At 38.1% G+C, this 20,091-nt stretch overlaps 1 protein-coding gene across 11 annotated transcripts in view; it reads left to right on the top strand.

Annotated features, from left to right (window-relative positions):
• Positions 1-20,091, top strand: part of mycbp2 (MYC binding protein 2) — an 80,903-nt gene that overhangs the window by 3,428 nt on the left and 57,384 nt on the right. For all 11 annotated transcript variants that reach the window (XM_066706591.1, XM_066706601.1, XM_066706599.1 and 8 more), the window contains exons 2-7: positions 5,869-5,944; positions 11,475-11,690; positions 16,066-16,219; positions 16,446-16,642; positions 19,445-19,687; positions 19,805-19,876. In XM_066706591.1, the coding sequence (XP_066562688.1) occupies positions 5,869-5,944; positions 11,475-11,690; positions 16,066-16,219; positions 16,446-16,642; positions 19,445-19,687; positions 19,805-19,876 (958 nt within the window). The remainder of the gene's footprint in view (positions 1-5,868; positions 5,945-11,474; positions 11,691-16,065; positions 16,220-16,445; positions 16,643-19,444; positions 19,688-19,804; positions 19,877-20,091) is intronic.

The following is a 20,091-nucleotide window of genomic DNA, read 5'->3' as shown; positions in this document are numbered from 1 at the left end:
AATGGTGAAGTACCACCGTATGTTTGCAGACATACATTCAATTATTTGCAGAATTAAAACTGGTTGTGCTTGAAAGGTGTTCAAAATGCTCTGGGTACTTGATGACCCCTGACTTCACAGTCATAAAACTGCAGTTTTTACATAATGTTGTCCCTCGTCCTTCTTGCATTTTAATTTCACAGCTCTTCTGATATTTTTGGCCCATATGTAAGCCAAAGGTCTTTAATTTTTTGTTAACTCTGTTATGGTCAATTTTATTATCCGTCTGAAAATCTTGTTTTCCAGTCTGTCCGAATCATCAGTGTTCTTCTGTTCTCTACGCAGCTGTTACTGTTGATTGGCTGAAGTGCATAATCGTCCCCAATCAGCACACGTATACCCCCATCTAAATAATTAGCTTACACTGCTTTGTTTTCTTTGTTTATTGTAATGCATTTGTATCCATCCCAGGCTACTGCAGAGAGAATTTTGTGCATTTCCATCTTATCAATTACTTGCTTGCAATTCATTTAAATGTGAAATTAACAGATTATAGCAATACATTTATCCCAAATGAACCATTAATAATCTGGTCACACGGACAATAATTTGAAAGGTGTTTTAAAATGCATTAGTTAGCCTATGACATCCATTCCTTGACTCATTCCCTCATTTGACTTGAGAGTTCCAACCACATTTTTGCATAGCTACCACTTCAGTGAAATTGAAAGGTTCACAGCACTCTTGGACATGGTCAAGAGGCATGACTACAATGCAGTGGGCTGTGGAAAGTCCCCAATATAACCTGGCCTTGTTTACTTACGCCATCTGAATATCTTAGAGTAAGCCTCTAATCCAGTTACAGGGAAGAACCACACCCAGCCGTGATCTGCAGCAGGTATTTTGTGCCATTTCGTCAAAATCCTTCCTTGCCTTGTTTGCATTTTTATAGGCTAGTGGTGATTTGTTATTTTTATTATTTGAATTATGTATTTGTAATAGATTCTGGCAACACAACACTTTGCAAGGATGCCAAACTGAAAAATGATTGGGCATATTGTGGTATTTGTTTTTTTTCTGCGGCAGGATTAACAGCATTAGACCACACTGACTTCATTATATTTTTGGTTCGTTATTAGATTAGCAATTACTTTAATGGAGAATCCTGAGCATTAAAAAAAAAAAAATCATCTGTAACCTTTACAAGGGCATTAATTATATCCTTTAAACATGCCATGCTTATGCAATATTCAGTTTTACCTAGGACAAACATGCCATCCTTTTTGTTTCTCTCAAATGATCTGTTTGTATTCAGTTACCAGGCAGTGCATTTATGATGGCACATGATTATGAGTGTAAAGGCATGTACAGTAAACTAAGGGGGTTAAGAATGATGAGGATATGTTGCATTGATAACCAAAAAAACCCGGACATGTTTCTCTGTAGGCAAATTTATGTAGATTGAGAGAAAAATAATGCATTGCCCTTTAGTTTACTTCTGAGCAATTCTCTCCTATACCTCTATACAGTACGTGACTCAGTGTTGAGTCATCATGCAGGCTTGTGTGAGAATCCTGCTTTCAGTGAAGCTTGATAGCATCTACTTCATCAGTTAGCCACTAGCTATGGTCAAGTGGTTTCTGTGTGCAGCTGATTGATGATAAACCTGTCTAAATATTAATATCTTTCTCTGAGGTTCATTCTCGTTTATAGTGGGTATGGTTTTACTTTCCTCCAATGAAAACATTCAGATTTTTAAGGATGATACCAGGGTTCTCCTGTATGATCAACAACCCTCTTGGAGAATCTTCTAACTCTAAAAACTTGATATAAGATAATCATTCCACTGTGATTCAGTTCAGGTCAGTATCAAAGTGCCTGTCACTGCTGCTGGGAATTGCCTGGGAACCTTTTTGAGGGAATAGGATTCAAACAGTCCCGGTTACAATTAAGTCCATGTCTTATTAGCCACAAGTACAGTCATAACACATCTCCTTCATGTCTGAACTGAACTGATTGACCACAAGAAAAAGCATGATTTACCGGCTCAAATTGAAGAGGAACAATATGCCATGATAATCTTCTCCTACTGTCTCAATAGTCTTGGATGAACAAAAGTGGGAAGCGAAGCACAGAAGGGTGACTTTTTCGCCTTTCAGGGCTACAAACCTTCATCGTGCTAGTTTACGGAATGTATTGGTGACATCAGTGGAACTTTATATTTGATTGAATAATCATATTTTACTGATTGGCTAATTGAAGGAAATTAGATAAGAAATAACCTGTATTCAAAAGATTAGTGTGTTTTTTATATTAAGGTTTGGTATGGTGGCAGTTGGTCAGACTGGGTGCTTTCCACTATCCATTGGCTTATGCTTGGCCGGTGTGACACTTTCTGAGGATACTGTGTAGTAACACTATTGTTTATTTAAGCAGTGTTTCTTCTTCTAGAACAGTGGTTTTCAAACTGGTCCTGGAGTACCCCATGCCCTTCTGTTTTTTGTTCCAACTGAGGTCTTAATACATAACTGACCTAACAATGCAATATACCATTCAATTAAGTAATTAAGACCTAGGTTGGAACAAAAACCAGCAGGCAGTGGGTACTCAAGGACTGGTTTGAAAACCCCTGTTCTAGAACAACACATTGTGGTTGGGATTTTTCTTTTTATCTGAGCTTTGTAATGGCTAATTGGTGCTTACACTTTTAGCATACATATATATTTACTCATTGAGTATGCTGCCTACATCAAACCACTAGATCAGTTAAACAAGACCAGCACTCTGAGGAAATGCTTGTACCCGGGGGGCTGACTTCCTGGACTCAGCCACCTAGATACTGATTGGATGCAGTACATCAGGAGCTGGAATTGAGAACTGAATATTATCAAACCCTGCTTTGTGCATCATAGTCTGTTCAAATCCCTAATGAATTATGTTAATAATGAAGTATTGAAAGCCATGCAGCAAAGTAGGTCTGTACAGGTCTAGGCTTTTTTGAACCAAAGTGCTGGATTTTCTTTGTCTTGGTGTAGTCTAGTGCTCTGCTAGACATTCTTGGAGACCTCATGTCTTTGAGGGCACTGCATTATTGAAGTTTTTTAAAAATTTTTATGGGGTACACCAAAGTTGAGAACAGATTAATCAAGACCATTACTAATTTAATATCCAAATGAGAGTGCACAAACATTCTTCTCTTTCTTTTGTTTCCTTACATCCTGGTTTTTGCTTTCAAAATTAATGTGAACTGTATTCCTCATTCGAAGTCGTTAAATTAATATTCTGAAAAAAAAAACAAACAAAAAAAAAAAACTATACACACACACACAGTTTATGATCTTTGGCCAGCTGTGTAATTGCATAGGGTTTTGTGAGGTTTAAGGTCCACTATTACTATTATACATTCTCTTCGTTAAAAACAACCCTTCAAAATAAATAGAAAGTGCTAATTTTATGTCTTTTAGCCTAACTGATGCTAGCTTTTGCATGTTTTAAAGGCTACCTTCAACCTGTTGGATTTGTTTCTGTTCCACAAATGTCATGGTTCTTTGCATGGGGATTTCAGCTTTAGTTTTTGAATTGATCCGTGGTATGTAAATTACAATAGAAGGCTCTAATCTTGTTTTGACTTTTGAGAGAGATTTTAAGGCCAACCCACGTCTGCACAAAAGTTCTGCTTTTAAGTTAATGATTAAATAATTCACTTGAATCTGTCTTACCAATCTGCCTAAATATAGTCCACGTTGACAGCTTACTAGAGCGCAGAGCACAGACGACTACGGTACGGGTGCCTGTGAGTCATGTTTGAAGCAGGAAGAGAGAAGCATGCAGTAGCCTACATTCTTGCAATGTCGTCTAGTGCTGCTAAATTGAGCAGAGATGCAAAGTTGTATACTGAAGGCGGTTCCTAACGCACTGACATTTTATTTGCAGAAAGAACATGCTTATATCTCCTTTTCTGAATATGATAATTCATTAGATTGCCGTGAAATCTGATTAAATTAAATTTGTAATCTGTGACCATGGTTATTTACTGTTAAGAAATGATTGTAAAGTGGCACACCCTTTTGCAGAACATGGATTTTGCAAACGTTGGTGCTTTTCAAATCTCAGTATTGTATAATGCATTTTTTCACTGAATAAGCTTTTGCCTTTTTCCTGATGTAATTTGAGTCTTCCATTGATTTATTTTTAGTATTTTTTTATTTACTCCTTTTTTCTTTTCATTGCGAATCAATAGCTTTCATTCTGATATTTATGTTTTATTTTTTGCAACGGTATGCAATCTTGCCTGCACTCTATTTTGCGTTTGGGCATAAAATAAACCAGAATGAATAAGTGTACCTTAGATGCCTTACAGAGTCATTTTGCAGGGTCTCCAATTGAAGTGGAAAAAAGCAATAAAGCATTCATGATAATACATTTTTTTAAGCCTGTCCTCATATTGTGTTCTTTTAAAACCACATGACTCCAGTACTGTAGCGTTCTATAATCATTGATGAAAATAAACTATTAATCCTTTCAGAGCGTGCACTCACTGAAACAGTTTGCAAGTTCCTATAATTTTAGTTTTAATAGAGGTGGCAGATAGCACAGTTTGAATTATCTATAAATTGCACGTAGTCGTGTGTTTTTCTTTGGGAGTGTAGACGTTCCTTCTGTGCTGGAATGGGGCCAGGGCTTTTATCGGCCACTGCCAGCTGCTGTGAGAGGTGTGTCACTTTGCAGCTGCAGCTTTGGGAGACGCTGGCACATGAGCTTTAATTGGCGCTGGAACACTGTAGCAGAGGTTTTTGCTTTCTTCTTCTCCCACACCTGGTTTAGACCAATTCCAGTCAAATGCATACATTTTCAAATCAGTGAGACAATCCAGTGCTCCTGACTTCTCTGTAGGTCTGCACCATCATTGTCATCTTTTGATAGTAGATATCCAGGCAAGAGCAGCTTGCCTCTTGTGGGTTTTATGTTTTTTTTTTGAAAGTAGGAGTCAAAACTCTTTTCTTGGTGTTGACACTGGTAGCAGCCTGGGAGCCTGTTCATGGAGTGCTAATGGAATAGTTGTATACATTGCACAGCATTACCTGTCTCTCTCCGGAGTCTCTCACATTGATATGAAGTGGAGCTCTCCTCCTGACATCTCTTGATCTGCAACCAATTAGGCTGTTGGGTCTCTTCAGGGGCTCGCTTGCTTCTCTTTCCCAGAGATGTTCACTGTTGTCTAGGAAAACCTGGGATGACAGTATTCCCTTTCTGAGTGAATATAAAGTGATCATCACAACCTAAAGACCTATCAGCTGAAGTTTAGAATTCTAAAGTCTAATTATTTTGACATTCGTTGCTAAATATACATCCACATTTTCCCCTACTGATTTCAGACTTTAGATGTGGAGAAATGTCTGCTTCTCCCGAATTGTTTTCCCATTTGTGTGGGTTCTGTATTCTTTTATGTGTATATATATATATATATATATATATATATTTCTGATGAGGCTTTGTGCCATCACAGAAACTATTCCCCCTGAAAATATTCACACATGATTGTGGGCAGGAGTATCTGTTCTGATCACAGATTAGGAGCCTATTGATCAGATGCTTTTTTTTCTTTTCTCTGCTGCAAAATTTTACTGCAATGTTTTGTATGTCTTTACAGCAGCTGTTTGTAACTTCATGAATTATTATATAGGCCTAGCATGTTGTCCTTAAGTACAGGTGAGCCAGAATAGTAAATGCATGATTTAAAGTTCAACATAAAACCATGACTTCATTATAATAAAGTTGTCAATTGTTCCTACAGATGCACATAGTTGAAAAAGCACATTTTCATATGATAAAATATAAGTGGTGTTCCATTTCCTATTTCACTAACATTACTTTTTTTTATTGCTTCAGGGGCAAGAAGACTTTGAGCAAAAAGAAACTGAAAAGGAAGCAAAAGGCTAAATCAAAAGTGAAAGCAAGAACAAAGGTAAATGACTGGGATCTGCCAATGTATTTTTGTGAAAATGGCTTTTTTGTCTTGTACACCTTTGTGCACATATGACACTTCTGAGATCCTCCTGGTTTTACAGCTTTCTTTGCTAATGTCCCACTTAGCATAACGGTGAAAAGAAAATGTGTGAAAGTATATTGTAAAAACAACAACAACCAATACTGTTTAACCTGCAAAATAGCATGCATGTAAATGTTACAGGATACAATAATTTAATTTACAGTTCGGAGCATTTGAAGTCCATATTCTCCACATGAGTTGTACTGTGATCTTCCTGTTTTCATTTTCATATTGATGTGAAACCTGCACATTGTCAGTGAGAACCTCCAGGGCCATTCTCGTTCTTCTTAATACAGAAATGCATGAAAGCCAGAAATACTGTAAGAGACTTTACTGAAGGTCATGTCTGCTTAACGAAGGGAAAGAGTGTGTGCTTAGAATTGTATGGCCTGAAAAACCAGCATTCATTTGATTGGATATTTCAAAGCATTTGTTGTTCAAATAGTGATTATTTTTATCTTATTTCCCTTAAATGATGCCATGGTGAGTCATACAGTTAAAGATGGGCATTACTTTCTGCAAGAGTAGGGCATGCGTTGCTGTAATCCTGTAATGAAAACTTGCAGACTTTTCATTTCAGCAGGCAGTTAGAATGGGAGCTAATATTTCACGAATCTTTGGAAAGTGACTCTCAGAAGCTATTTCACCCCAGGCTCTTGGATGTTGTAAGAGACCTGTATCCGTCTGAGCGAGTACCACTGGCTTGATCTGGGCCTCTTGACGTCTAATTATTAAGGAGAGTCTAATCAAAATTATATGATAATGCTTCAGGCACACATTTACTTAAAATAACTTGACATTTAATGAAGATAATTTGTTTTACTGCTTTCTGTTTAGTGCTTTTAAATGGCTGTCCAGAATAAGATCACAATGTTGTTTTTTTATTCTCTTTTATTATCAAACACCCATTTTCCAGTAGCATCCAGTGATGCTCAATCCCACGGACTTGACTAGAAAAGATGTATTCTAAATGCACTGGGCAATTACACAGGGAATGTGTGTATTCTGTAAATGTGTTCATTCAATTCTGAAGTACATTCTAACTGAAATACCCTTCTACAAATAGTACAAGTGCAGCCCAATGATGCTGAAGTTAAAAATAAGACACATTTGCAATGATACCTTCAGCAGTAATTAGAAAAACAAACTTCTGCATTTTATATACTATGAACCTTAGTCCTTAGTGACTATTTGCTGTTGCTGCAGTTTTTGTTTTGAACACATGCCTTTCTTTTCTAACACTGCCCGTGTAGACTAACAACTGAAACTGATACATCAAATTGGAATTGAGTGCCATTATGGTTGATAGTGTCAGTGCATTTCTACCACACACACTTCTGTATTAGTACATTTTGGGTGCAAAGGACAAATATACAAAGGTGAATAGGACAAACAAAACAATCGACAATTGAGATCCAAACAATTTTCAAACTATACAGTGCTTTCTGACCTGGAAATGACTGAAGGATTTTTTGTGCCAGTTTCTATTGGTCACCTATGTCAGTTGTAGAGTTGTAATACACACACAAACACAATGCATGTGGATAAACCAAAGAAATTAATAATAATCCAAATGAAATGAATACCTGCTGAGAACAGAATGAACTAGTGGGGTCATTAATCCGTTGATACTCTGTGTAACTGAAGTATGTGTATGTAAACCATATTAAGAGGAAACTGCAAAGTCTCCATTGCATTTGTGTACAAAGCCTTTTACTATAGAACCAAGTAATCTGATTTTATTATTGTTATAATAATTGTGAACTGGCACAAGATTCTGTGGTAGAATTTCTTGAATGTTTTGAATAGCCCGTTTTTAAATGCCTGGAGTTGACTTTCTTCTCATTAGGTGTTAAGGTAATATTCAGGGAGATGCAGGCTTTATTAAGTCAGGCTGGAACTCTTTAATTAACGTGTCTACAGCTGACAAGGATCTCAATTTCCATAGCGTGAGCAAGCTCTCTCAATTTTCTCAGCTGCTCTTTGTTCTGGCAAAACAAAATAATCTTGTATCTGGCAAAACAAAAGCAATTCTGTTTAAAAGACATTGAGATATAAACAAAGTGCTACGTTGTATGCCGGTAAAAACCCTTTAATATGTTAATTGCATTAGGTGTTCAGAAATAAGCCTGTATCTCTCATTTGAACAGTTTCGTAAAACGAGATGGAAAATTGTTTAGATTAATAAACAGGTAAGTGTTCACACTGTTCCACAAGAGACTGCATTTTTTTGTGTGTTCTTTCATCTGTGTTACTTATAAGAACATTTAACATTCATGAGTTTTCTTATGCAGTCCTGTAATTAGTAGAAAGTACATGAAAGATGTCTGTTTAGAATTGTCTCTAAGCTAAACCCACTTTTTGATGTTATCCAGAACATTAGTTTGTACATTTTGTTTAAATAGCCTCTATTTTTTTTCCCCTCTTTGATTTGTCATAAGATTAATTACTTTTCAAATGAAAGAAGCTTGACCGTTGGGTGCTTGCCCCCTGACCCTTTAGATGTGATTCATCAATATCTTTCCCTGCCTTTTTCTACTGAAATTATTTGTTAACAAGGGGGTTCTTCACAGAAACAAATATTTTGAAAAGACAAAATATTGTTTTCTTCAATATTGTACATTTGTGCTCTTCCATAACACTATTCGGCAGTTTGATTAACACAATTGCTATCCTAAAGGCAGTATTGCATCCTATATTTTACATATTGAAACCACTGCTTCCACATTTTTAATTACACCCACTATTGATTTTTTTAAATAATAAATACTACCAAGGGCTTCAGCATTCCAGCAGGAAAAGCAGATTGCATTTCATGAGCCAGAGGAAATTCTGCAGAATGAACTCCTAATGAAAAGTGTAATCAATTTTTATTAGCTTTATATTTAGTGCAGTTTACTCTTATTAATCTCCTTGGCCTGATTTTAAATAGGACTGATTCTAAATCGCTCTAGATTGAAGAAGCTCTTGCAGGTCCTACAGTTTCTTATTGCGGAGGCAGGTTTAGTAGTAATCCTGTCTTGTGTTACACCAGCAGCTTCTGTGGCTTCATTAGCTCTTTCTTCACCGTGTAGATTGAACCCTGCTCACCCCCAGATGTTTAGAGCCACAGTCTGGGGTTTTGGCATTGTTTCATAGAAACAAAACAAAAAAATGGCAATCCTCGCGATCTCAGAAAAAAAGTTTGCATTCTTGTACCCACACCATGTGAGCTGGAGCTAATGGCGCTTGTACCTGCTTCTGGGGCGTCATTCCAGTAAAGCGTGATCTCGGGTGACCTGTAGAACTCATTTAGTGTCAACTGAAGACTGGATTGGGATTTGCACATTTCACACAATTTGTACCAGGATATGAAGTGCACAACCACTGTTTACTGTGCTCAATTCACAATGGCTCCAGGCATGTTTGATGTCTCCAACATGTTTGATGTTTGATTAAAAATAAAAAGTGAGGTGACTGTATCTTCATCTCTGCTGCATGATTCACTCAAAGCCTTGTCTGCTAAATGTACTTCTATTTAATTTTTCAGTATTATTTTCAGGGCATCTCTCCTTCACAGTTGATAGCAGAATACTTTATTTGAATATTTATTTCATTCCTGTTATGTGAAACTCAAATTCATAAATGGCAACCATAAAATATAACATGCATGGGAATAATGCCTGGCATTTATATATCTTTTAATTTGTGGTTATGACGGCTATACAATAGTACAGCCCTGCTTTTTAGGATAGCTAACAAAACAGATCCCTGAGTTGCAATTTGCATTTGAATGTATTTTCAGACAGTGTACTAATATAGCTATCGGTTAACTCATATTTCAGAGTCCCTTGTGCCAAAGATTTCTGTAGCCGTGTGGAACTATCATTTGCATAGGGATGTGTGGAAAGAACATGCAGGCTTTAATTCTCCAAAAACTGTTTCTTTAAAGAAATAACCTGCAGTCTGTGTTCTTATCTGAGTTGACAGTGTCTCATTTTACAGTGGGAGATTAGCTTAGTGAGAAATGCTACTTCTCTGCCTGTGCAAGAAAACTCCATGCATTAATTCATGTTCTCCTTGTTGTTGGTCTCGCTTGTAATTTGGAAGTGGTTTCTTTTTTTTGTATATATTTTTAATGTGTCCTAGTACACAGAATAATACTGCCTAAACCACTGTTTCAGACATCCAGATGTTAAAGTTAAGTTACATTTATTTAATCAACTTTATGAAAATAAATATGTAAAATTTACTACTGAAATCTCACTTTACAACCAATGGACCTTGTTCATTCTAAAATGCCCATGAGTTTAATGTAGTAATTTCTATCCCCTCCTTTTGCCCCTGAACAGGATACCTATTCCATTTATTTATTGGTTTATAGAAGTGCATTTTTCTAAATTAGGGATCTCCAAACTTTTTTAGATTCAGAGCTACTGAGCTACGGGGGGCTCACGAGCGACGTGTTGGAGACCCCCGGTCTCACAATCTTTTATTTCAATGGCACAAACCGGCACAAACAAATCATGTATAATTCATTGTTTTTGTGGTTTCTGGGAGGGGGGGGGGGCGGACGGCTTCACAGAGCTGAAAGAATGCCTGTTTGAAAGTATTAAGCTTGCCAATAGTGAAATAATTTTCTCATGGTAATGCACATTCTGACAGATTTTAAGTATTTTTTTTTATTGCGACCCTGTCTGTAGAGAGCCCTCCAATAAAGATTAATACCCCCCACCCCTCCTTTAGTGTAATCCCTATAGAAAAAGGTGTGATGGACAGTATGCTAAGAAAACCTTGACTGCGAGTATTGATGCTAATTGCTACAGTACAATGTGCAAAGCATATTGAGTGAAGTATAAAAGGCTGGCTGTTATTATATATTTATTTTTAATTGATCCTCCACCCTTTACGCATACTTTACATTACAGGAATGTTCTTTGCATTGGTCAGGGATGTGGTTAATTCATTTCCAGTCTGACTGTCAGTGACAGTGGTAAAATATACTGATCTGTGGTTAATGGACAAAGTATGAGGTTCTTCTGAAACTCATTGCTATCCTCTAACTGTACCTTATGTCTTTCAGCAAGCCATGAAATTATGCAAAGGTTTTCTAAAAGTTTGATTTTAATATTATACTACAGTAAATAAATCAATACAGTACTCAACATGGAAGATGGGACATTTAAATTAAAAGTGCATAATACTTCTCATTTCAGTGAAGCAGGCTAAAAAGATGGCCACCTACCATCATCTTCCTTGAATAAGTGACTGACGATGTTTATGAATGATTAAACATCCTTTTTGGTTTCCCTAACGTACTAAAGTAAAAAAAAAAATAAAAAAAAAAACTCTCTCTCTCTCAACACTGAAAGCTATCACTCCGTTTATATTGGAAGGTGTTTGTTAACATTGGTGCCCTGCCAGGAGACTCGCTCCCCCTCTAATGTCTGTCGTTCTTCTTTTCCAGAGTGAGAATCTGGAAGGCGCCTTCTCCGTGCCAGACATCAAACTCCACAGCAACCCATCTGGATTCAATGTGTACTGCAATGTCCGGCACTGTGTGTTGGACTGGCAGCAGAAGGAGGCTTCCCTGGCCTTGGCCTCCAAGAACTCGGTGCAGAGCGGGGACTCTGACAGCGATGAGGAGGAGGAGCCCAGGGAGCCGCCCATTAAGCTGCCCAAGGTCAGTGCCATGATCCTCCGTGGTCCTCGAGGGACACATGTCGGGGATTGCAAGGACTGTTGTATTTATAGCCCAGACAATACACAGTGACCTCATGTTTCAGAAGTCTAATTTATTGACAGATTTTTCAGCATCTACTGATGGCATGTTTTTCCGTGAACAATAAAAACGTTGGCCTAGATATACAAGTTTGAAATCTTAGTTTTGACGGATAATATGTGGAATCATGAGACAGAGCTTTTAAAAGCAATGTATAGGTCGTGGAGACATTGCTACATGCTATACTGACCTCTGTGGGGTGGGCGGTGGTCATGAAGAGTTATATCTGACAGCTGAATAATTATCGGGTGGAAATCCCATCTTTTGACGTTATTTATTTATTAACCAGAATGCTAATAATAATAATAAAAAGGGATTTAGATATAAGATAGTTGTGCATTATACAGCATTCTGCACCGTCATGTAAACTAAAAGTGATGGCAAATCACTATTTTTTTTTTCAATCTGGGAGGGCCAGCAACCATCAATCTCTGCTTCAAGGTCAAGGTCAATGATAGTTTCCTGAAGCTGATCTTGTATTGAAAGCTACCTGCTATCAAACCTTAAATTAGCCAGGTTTTTTGGTGTAATTTAATAAACAACTCATTCTAGGCCTTTCACACTGAATCATGTAATGTGAATGGATGTCAACTAATGCTATTGTTGAACACTTTTGGATGAGTGAAATAGTACCCTTTGTTGTTAAAATCATATGCAACTGCGATTAATGAATAATAACAGTTTGTGTACAATAGTCAGTTCATTATGTTTTGAATACTCTTATATTATACAATATCATAATATGTATTAGATGTTCTTTTAAAGATATACAAGTCTGTTTTAAATCACCATTTAATTATTGTAATGCTAGGATGCTTGAGAGAAATATTGTTAAGATTTGATATTTTATCTCTAAAGATACATTTTAAAAATAATAATCAATACTAATCAATGGATGAATTTTTCTGCCACATTATGGGATAAATATAAGGAAATCGCAATATGTGTGATGCTTCGTATACCATGAGTTCCCCAGTGTTTCTTTGACAGTGATGTATGTACAGACCCAGTAGAGATAGTTTATCACCTGCATCAGAAATTATAAAGTCGGGTATTGGATTTTAATGATTGGAAGCATACTTGCCTCTACCTTGGGAGAAAAAAATAACTAACAGAAAATGATGGTAAGCTGAAAGGAACTGGTTGACAGGCCTACAATTTCAGTATCATGTAATACTATTCTGACACTGAGCTGCCTGAGGGATTTACTCTGTTTGCTCTCATGTACTGTGTAGTTCCTGTATCTCTGCAGCAGCCCTACAGCCAAATAGATTCCAGTGTGCAGTTCATAGTGTCTCCTCTACTGCTTTTGCTTTTGGGTGGATAAATAACTGTGAAAAAGTTACAGGTCGAGATAAGAGGCTGCATGAAACCACACCATCAGCAGTGCCACGTAAATGTGAAACTTGTATCAGATAAATTCAGCACACTGGATCTATGTCTTGAAATCCATGGAATCCATAAAGTAGAAGGCATAAAAAAAAGAAATACTATTAAGAACATTCAGTTTATCCAAGTTGCATTACTGTGAAATGTTGCCTGATTAATGCTGTTTTCTGTGTAACATGGTTGCTTTGTAATAAGCTGATGGTAAACATTTCAACTCAATTATTAAAAAAACAAAAAACAAAAAAAACACAGTTTTCATTATTACTGTCCATCACCGATCAATGAACCAGTAAGGGGTTGGTATTATTTATATTAGGGGGATACCTATTACATACGGCTTTATTTAAAATGTAGGCTGAATGGTCACCTAAATGAAGGAAGGAAATCTGAAATGGTTAATGCTGCACAGTGCAACGTTTCTATTAATATTACCTAAAAATGAATGACTTCGAATATGTAAGCAGGCAGTTCCAGAAGAAATAATATGCAGTCATCTGTGTAGTCAATGTACAAGGTTAAACTGATCATTATTCCTAAATGAGCCCAGCCAGCCACTAAGTAGGGACATAATTAGAAGATTGTGATGGATGTTAAAAATATCAATAATGGCTGGAAGCAATGCTGACTTAACTTGAAGCTACAAAACCGTGTTCAGTGCTGAGTGAAGGTGTTTTTTTTTTTTTTTTTTTCGTAGAGTATTACATTGTAGTAAGAGATTTGTAACAAGAAAAACCATATTTACAGTGAGGGGAAAAAAGTATTTGATCCCCTGCTGATTTTGTACGTTTGCCCACTGACAAAGAAATGATCAGTCTATAATTTTAATGGTAGGTGTATTTTAACAGTGAGAGACAGAATAACAACAAAAAAATCCAGAAAAACGCATTTCAAAAAAAGTTATAAATTGATTTGCATGTTAATGAGGGAAATAAGTATTTGACCCCTTCGACTTAGTACTTGGTGGCAAAACCCTTGTTGGCAATCACAGAGGTCAGACGTTTCTTGTAGTTGGCCACCAGGTTTGCACACATCTCAGGAGGGATGTTGTCCCACTCCTCTTTGCAGATCCTCTCCAAGTCATTAAGGTTTCGAGGCTGACGTTTGGCAACTCGAACCTTCAGCTCCCTCCACAGATTTTCTATGGGATTAAGGTCTGGAGACTGGCTAGGCCACTCCAGGACCTTCTTGAGCCACTCCTTTGTTGCCTTGGCTGTGTGTTTTGGGTCATTGTCATGCTGGAATACCCATCCACGACCCATTTTCAATGCCCTGGCTGAGGGAAGGAGGTTCTCACCCAAGATTTGACGGTACATGGCCCCGTCCATCGTCCCTTTGATGCGGTGCAGTTGTCCTGTCCCCTTAGCAGAAAAACACCCCCAAAGCATAATGTTTCCACCTCCATGTTTGACGGTGGGGATGGTGTTCTTGGGGTCATTCCTCCTCCTCCAAACACGGCGAGTTGAGTTGATGCCAAAGAGCTCGATTTTGGTCTCATCTGACCACAACACTTTCACCCAGTTCTCCTCTGAATCATTCAGATGTTCATTGGAAAACTTCAGACGGGCCTGTACATGTGCTTTCTTGAGCAGGGGGACCTTGCGGGCGCTGCAGGATTTCAGTCCTTCACGGCGTAGTGTTACCAATTGTTTTCTTGGTGACTATGGTCACAGCTGCCTTGAGATCATTAACAAGATCCTTCTGTGTAGTTCTGGGCTGATTCCTCACCGTTCTCATGATCATTGAAACTTCCCCGAGGTAAGATCTTGCATGGAGCCCCAGACCGAGGGAGACTGACAGTTATTTATTGTTTCTTCCATTTGTGAATAATCACACAAACTGTGGTCACCTTCTCACCAAGCTGCTTGGCGATGGTCTTGTAGCCCATTCCAGCCTTGTGTAGGTCTACAATCTTGTCCCTGACATCCTTGGACAGCTCTTTGGTCTTGGCCATGGTGGAGGTGTCTTTTATACAGGTAACGAGCTGAGATTAGGAGCACTCTCTACCGTTACCTGTATAAAAGACACATGGGAGCCAGAAATCTTGCTGATTGATAGGGGATCAAATACTTATTTCCCTCATTAACATGCAAATCAATTTATAACTTTTTTGAAATGTGTTTTTCTGGATTTTGTTGTTGTTATTCTGTCTCTCACTGTTAAAATACACCTACCATTAAAATTATAGACTGATCATTTCTTTGTCAGTGGGCAAATGTACAAAATCAGCAGGGGATCAAATACTTTTTTCCCCTCACTGTAAAACAGATACATTTGAATGCTTTTAGATGCATAAACAAAAGCATGCAACCTGGCTGCATAGTTTGTTCCTGGACACCTAAGAATCTTAATTTCCGGTTTTTGTGTTTAACTATTCAGAATTGAAATGGGCTTATTATTTAACAGTTATTGATTTTATTTTATATACGTCAGATATGATATTGTCAAAAAATGTTTTAATGCACACTACACCTTCGTGGCATCAGTGCTGCTCATGTTTCACTCCTTTAATAATAAAATGTGTTTAACTTTGAGCAACAGGATTCTGGATGCAGGTGGTTGCACGTACTGTATTTCCCTTGAATGTTGCATTGTAGGATCATGGAAGATTTACATGTCTCTAGTTTTATTTGATACATGAGACCTTAATTAATACATGAAGCCATAAGTGACAAGCTATGATTCCAAATTAGAAAGTTGCAAAATGCAGAAAGTAGATTTTTTTTTTTACTGAGAAATGTACAATATGGGAGGAGCCTTACAACCTGGGGGAGGTACTTGATCTTTATAACCCCTCCCTCCTGTATTCTCAAAGATAGCTTGTGCTCTGAATTTTAAACTGCATGTTTGAATGTTAATAAGTCTGCTTCTCTTCTCTTTCCTTCTCTAGATTATTGGGATTGGGCTGTGTGGCGTGTTTGAGCTGATAAAGGAGACCAGGTTTTCCCACACTTCACTGTGTCTCAGGAGTCTGCAGGCTCTGCTGGACATGCTGCAGGGTCAGCAGCCGGAGGGGTTTCAGACCGAGCCCCCTGATGTTCTCGGTACGTGCGACAATTGCCTGCCAATTCTCATGGTACCATCGGCTGCCAAGGTGTCTGTGACCTCCAAGCACAGTGATGGTTATGAGTCATCACAGTACAGGATCTATGATATAAGCCACTCAATAGTTTGAAGCCTATACTACGATCTTAACTACATCAGATATAGTAGAGTAATGTATTTTCCATTTCTTGTTGACATCTTCCTTATCTCCCCCCACCCCCTTAGAGTCCCTGTTCCACCTGCTGCTGGAGATCACCATTCGCAGTACAGGAATGAGTGACACCACGGGCCAGGCCCTGACAGCCCTCTCCTGCGCCTGTCTGTTCAGCCTCGTGGTGTCTTGGGGTGACACGGGCAAAACCCTGCAGGCCGTGTCCGCCATCCTCACCAACAATGGTAGCCAAGCCTGCCAGACCATACAGGTTAGCCCCTCTCTCGTCACATGCCTCCGCTACGTCTGGTTTCATGGCATTTCAGGAATGATCCACCTAAAGACATTGTTATATGTCGATCGAGAATCCATTCCTGACATCATACGAGCTGAGAGTCTGAGAGCGTATAGCGTTCTAGAAATCGAAGTGCTTGCTTATTTATTCACCCTCGGGATATCATTTTTCATTTTTCCTCAGTTCTCAGTGAAAAACAGGTGGGACTCAATGGAATTATTTTCACGTCCCGTACTTCTGAGTGCAGACAGTCTGGTCAGCGTCCTTTGTTTATGGATTGGTTACACCTCCTCAATGTGTCTGGAGTTACCATATTATTTTCCTGATGAACGGTCACGAGATGACTTGTTTTCCTGATCAGTTAATATCTTAAACGCCGAGATGTGGGAGATGCTAAGGAGTAAAAGCTGCTTGAGAGAATGAACTGCAGTGAGGTGTCGAATTTATAGCGCTGTAAACTGAAGCAGCTAAGAAGATTAAAGTTTACTGCAGCTCCAAAACTCATTTTATGTTGCAGGGGACTAAAGACATGTCACTTCAGTTCAGTATGAATACAGTTTAGGAAAATGAACATCTAGATCAAAATGGCCTTTTAATAAATGTATTGATACAGTGTTAGATGCCACAGAATGGGATTAAGCTGAAGCATGAAGTGGCCCTTTTGCTATTACTATTTAATAAAGAAGTGGTTTTGGGTATCAGATTACACAGAACTAAGCAACATAGTGTTTGGAAAACTAGACAGTTGGGAGTTGCAAATTTGCATAAAATGGCGGTTTCCTTTGGTTTTGAATATCTCTTTCATTATTATTACCGCGAGTTGAGTAATTCAGGGGCAGCTGACTTGATTGGGTGTGATATATTTAAACTAGAGAATAATCTAAATTGTATTGAGCTGTTTCAATCAGTTCTCTGCTTTTTTTTTTTTTGACAGTATAGACGTGAAGATCCTCAATTATGAGACGCCTCATAGTCTGGCTTTACAGTGTTACAGGAATTGGGCAGTTCAATGATGTGGTTATTTATGAATACAGAGTCCATTACTAACATCATGAGAGCTCTGATGCGGAGAAAGCATAATGTAATAAAAATACAGTGCTTGGGTTTTCACTCCTCTGGATCTGGTCAGATTAACTTTGGCAAAAGAAAACCACAAAACAATTAAAACTGGCAAAATATGGTCTCATGATTTTATTTTTCATTGGTTTACAGCTCCAGTTTCATATCAGTGTAATACTATCAAGCATGTTTTGTTATTGTTTACTATCTCTATCCTCTTTATGTGACCCTTACTTTGGTTTTTGTTTTGCTTTGGTTTTTTAAGAGGTTTATAGATGGCTGTTAAACTATCTGAAAACTGCTGTGTCTGTGATTTATGAAGCTTTCTCTGCCGCAAACCAACAAAAGCTTAAAAATATCAGAAGGGCACAATAAAGAAAAAATGTACAGCTCACATTGCCTTAGAATTTGTCTCTTGATTCTATAGGAAATTCATATAAAAATGACAATGTGTATAAAATTATAAATCTGGTAAATCCTATTTGTGGATTATTAAAAGACGATTGTGCTGATGTTGTAAAACTTATTATTAAGATGCAGCAGACATAAGACATCTATTCAATAGGTACTCTTGAAAATGTACCAGCTTGCAGAGCCTACGTCAGAAAGGAAACTCAGCTGTGTTGCTTCTGTGAATAATTCAATCTGATTCTGTTATCCCAGAAGCAAACTTGTCAGCGAAGACTCCCGTGTCTCTTAATTTCGATTTTTATTTTTTCCTCCCAGTGGTCTTTAGCGATCGGTTTTTATTGGCTTTGAGTAATTCAAATTCAAGCATGCAACTCCAGTTATAGGTTGTCATGTATTGGTAGCCTTGGAGACTAATAACTGGAGCATGAATTAATGAGCACAGCTAGCCTAAGAATAAGAAAGGGAGAGGTAAAAGTTCTGTTTTTGCTGTGATTCTCAACTGATGCTAAGGTGCAAGTTGTTTGGGTTTTCTACTAATTATAGTCCACCATCTGGAATGTCACTCCATACTCATGTTGTTTTCCTGCCCTACAAGCTAGATTATTTTACCAATTTCATAGTTACTTTTCATGCGCAATGTTTTTTTTTTTTTTTTTGGTGCTTTGTCGAATTCCCGCATTGTGGTTTATTTTAAAACAATGGTCATCGTTAGACATAGGCTTTTGAAATTAAAACCTCTAAATATGTAGTGCATGGTGCTGCTCCTTCAATTCTGCGTTCTCTGATTTTGGCTGGCAAGGCGAAAGAGACCGTTTTTGTTTTCACATGTATAGTTAGGAGACGTTCGACACAAACACAGTTGCTGTGTTATAGACTTGTATTGACTTTGTATTCTGTGGGAATGAGTGATGGTTGAGTGTGAGCTGTTTTGCTGGAATACTTGCTGTATTAGCACCCCACTACCCTCCCCCAACCTAACCTTGACTGCTGTATTACCTCTCAGCCTGTAATTTGTACCTAGGTCACTGAGTGTCACTAATTACTCCTGCGGGTAAAGGAAGGACAAGCATGAACCCTGAGAAAAGTGGAGAACCATTCATACATTTAATTTGTAAATCAGTCTTGCGTGAAGGAAGCAACAGATGCACAATTTTCTGTTCATCAATTTCTGTGTTTGAAAAAAATCAATGGGTGATCTCCCTTGTACGCCAAACTGTGACCGAACCTTCCGGAATGTAAATGGTAATTCAAGAACATTTCCATCTATTAAATTGGCATCATGGAAACTTTCCGATGTATTTCCTCAAGGTGCCTACCATTCTGAATGCGCTGCAGAGGAGTGTCCAGGCCGTGCTGGTTGGGAAAATCCAGATCCAGGACTGGTTTGGGAATGGTATCAAGAAAGCAGCACTGATGAACAAATGGGTCTTGAAGGAGGTCTCCATAGATGAGGATGAGCGCTGCCTTCTGCAGTCTGATGGCTCCTTCCTCTATCTGTTGTGCAAAGACGGACTGTATAAAGTGGGCTCTGGATACAGTGGGACTGTGCGGGTATGAATTTCTCTTCTTGGTCTTGTAGAATTTTTCAGTTAAAAACATAGTTCATCCCATGGGAAAAATATGTAGTATTTTTTTTTTATTTTACTTGACTTGTGATTCATCTTTCAGGGCCATGTATATAATTCTACTTCACGCATAAGGAACCGAAAAGAAAAGAAGTCATGGCTGGGATTTGCACAGGTAAGTGCTACACTCTCAAGGGGAAGACGTTTGCCATTTAGAACCCATCAGGCAATTTCACTCAGATGGTATATTGCTCAGTTCTAGTAATTGTAGGATTCATTAAAAATTACACAATCTATTGACCATCCACTAAGTAAATGTCCCCTTTAAACACTGGCAGTAGGCCAGATTTGTTCTCAGTTAAAGCCTTGCCTCATTGCCATTACAATGCA

Source organism: Amia ocellicauda, chromosome 6 (genome assembly GCF_036373705.1).
Source record: "Amia ocellicauda isolate fAmiCal2 chromosome 6, fAmiCal2.hap1, whole genome shotgun sequence".
Classification (NCBI taxonomy): Eukaryota; Metazoa; Chordata; class Actinopteri; order Amiiformes; family Amiidae; genus Amia; species Amia ocellicauda.
The sequence above is the reverse complement of the archived record's forward strand: the minus strand, read 5'-3'. Positions and strand labels throughout refer to the sequence as shown.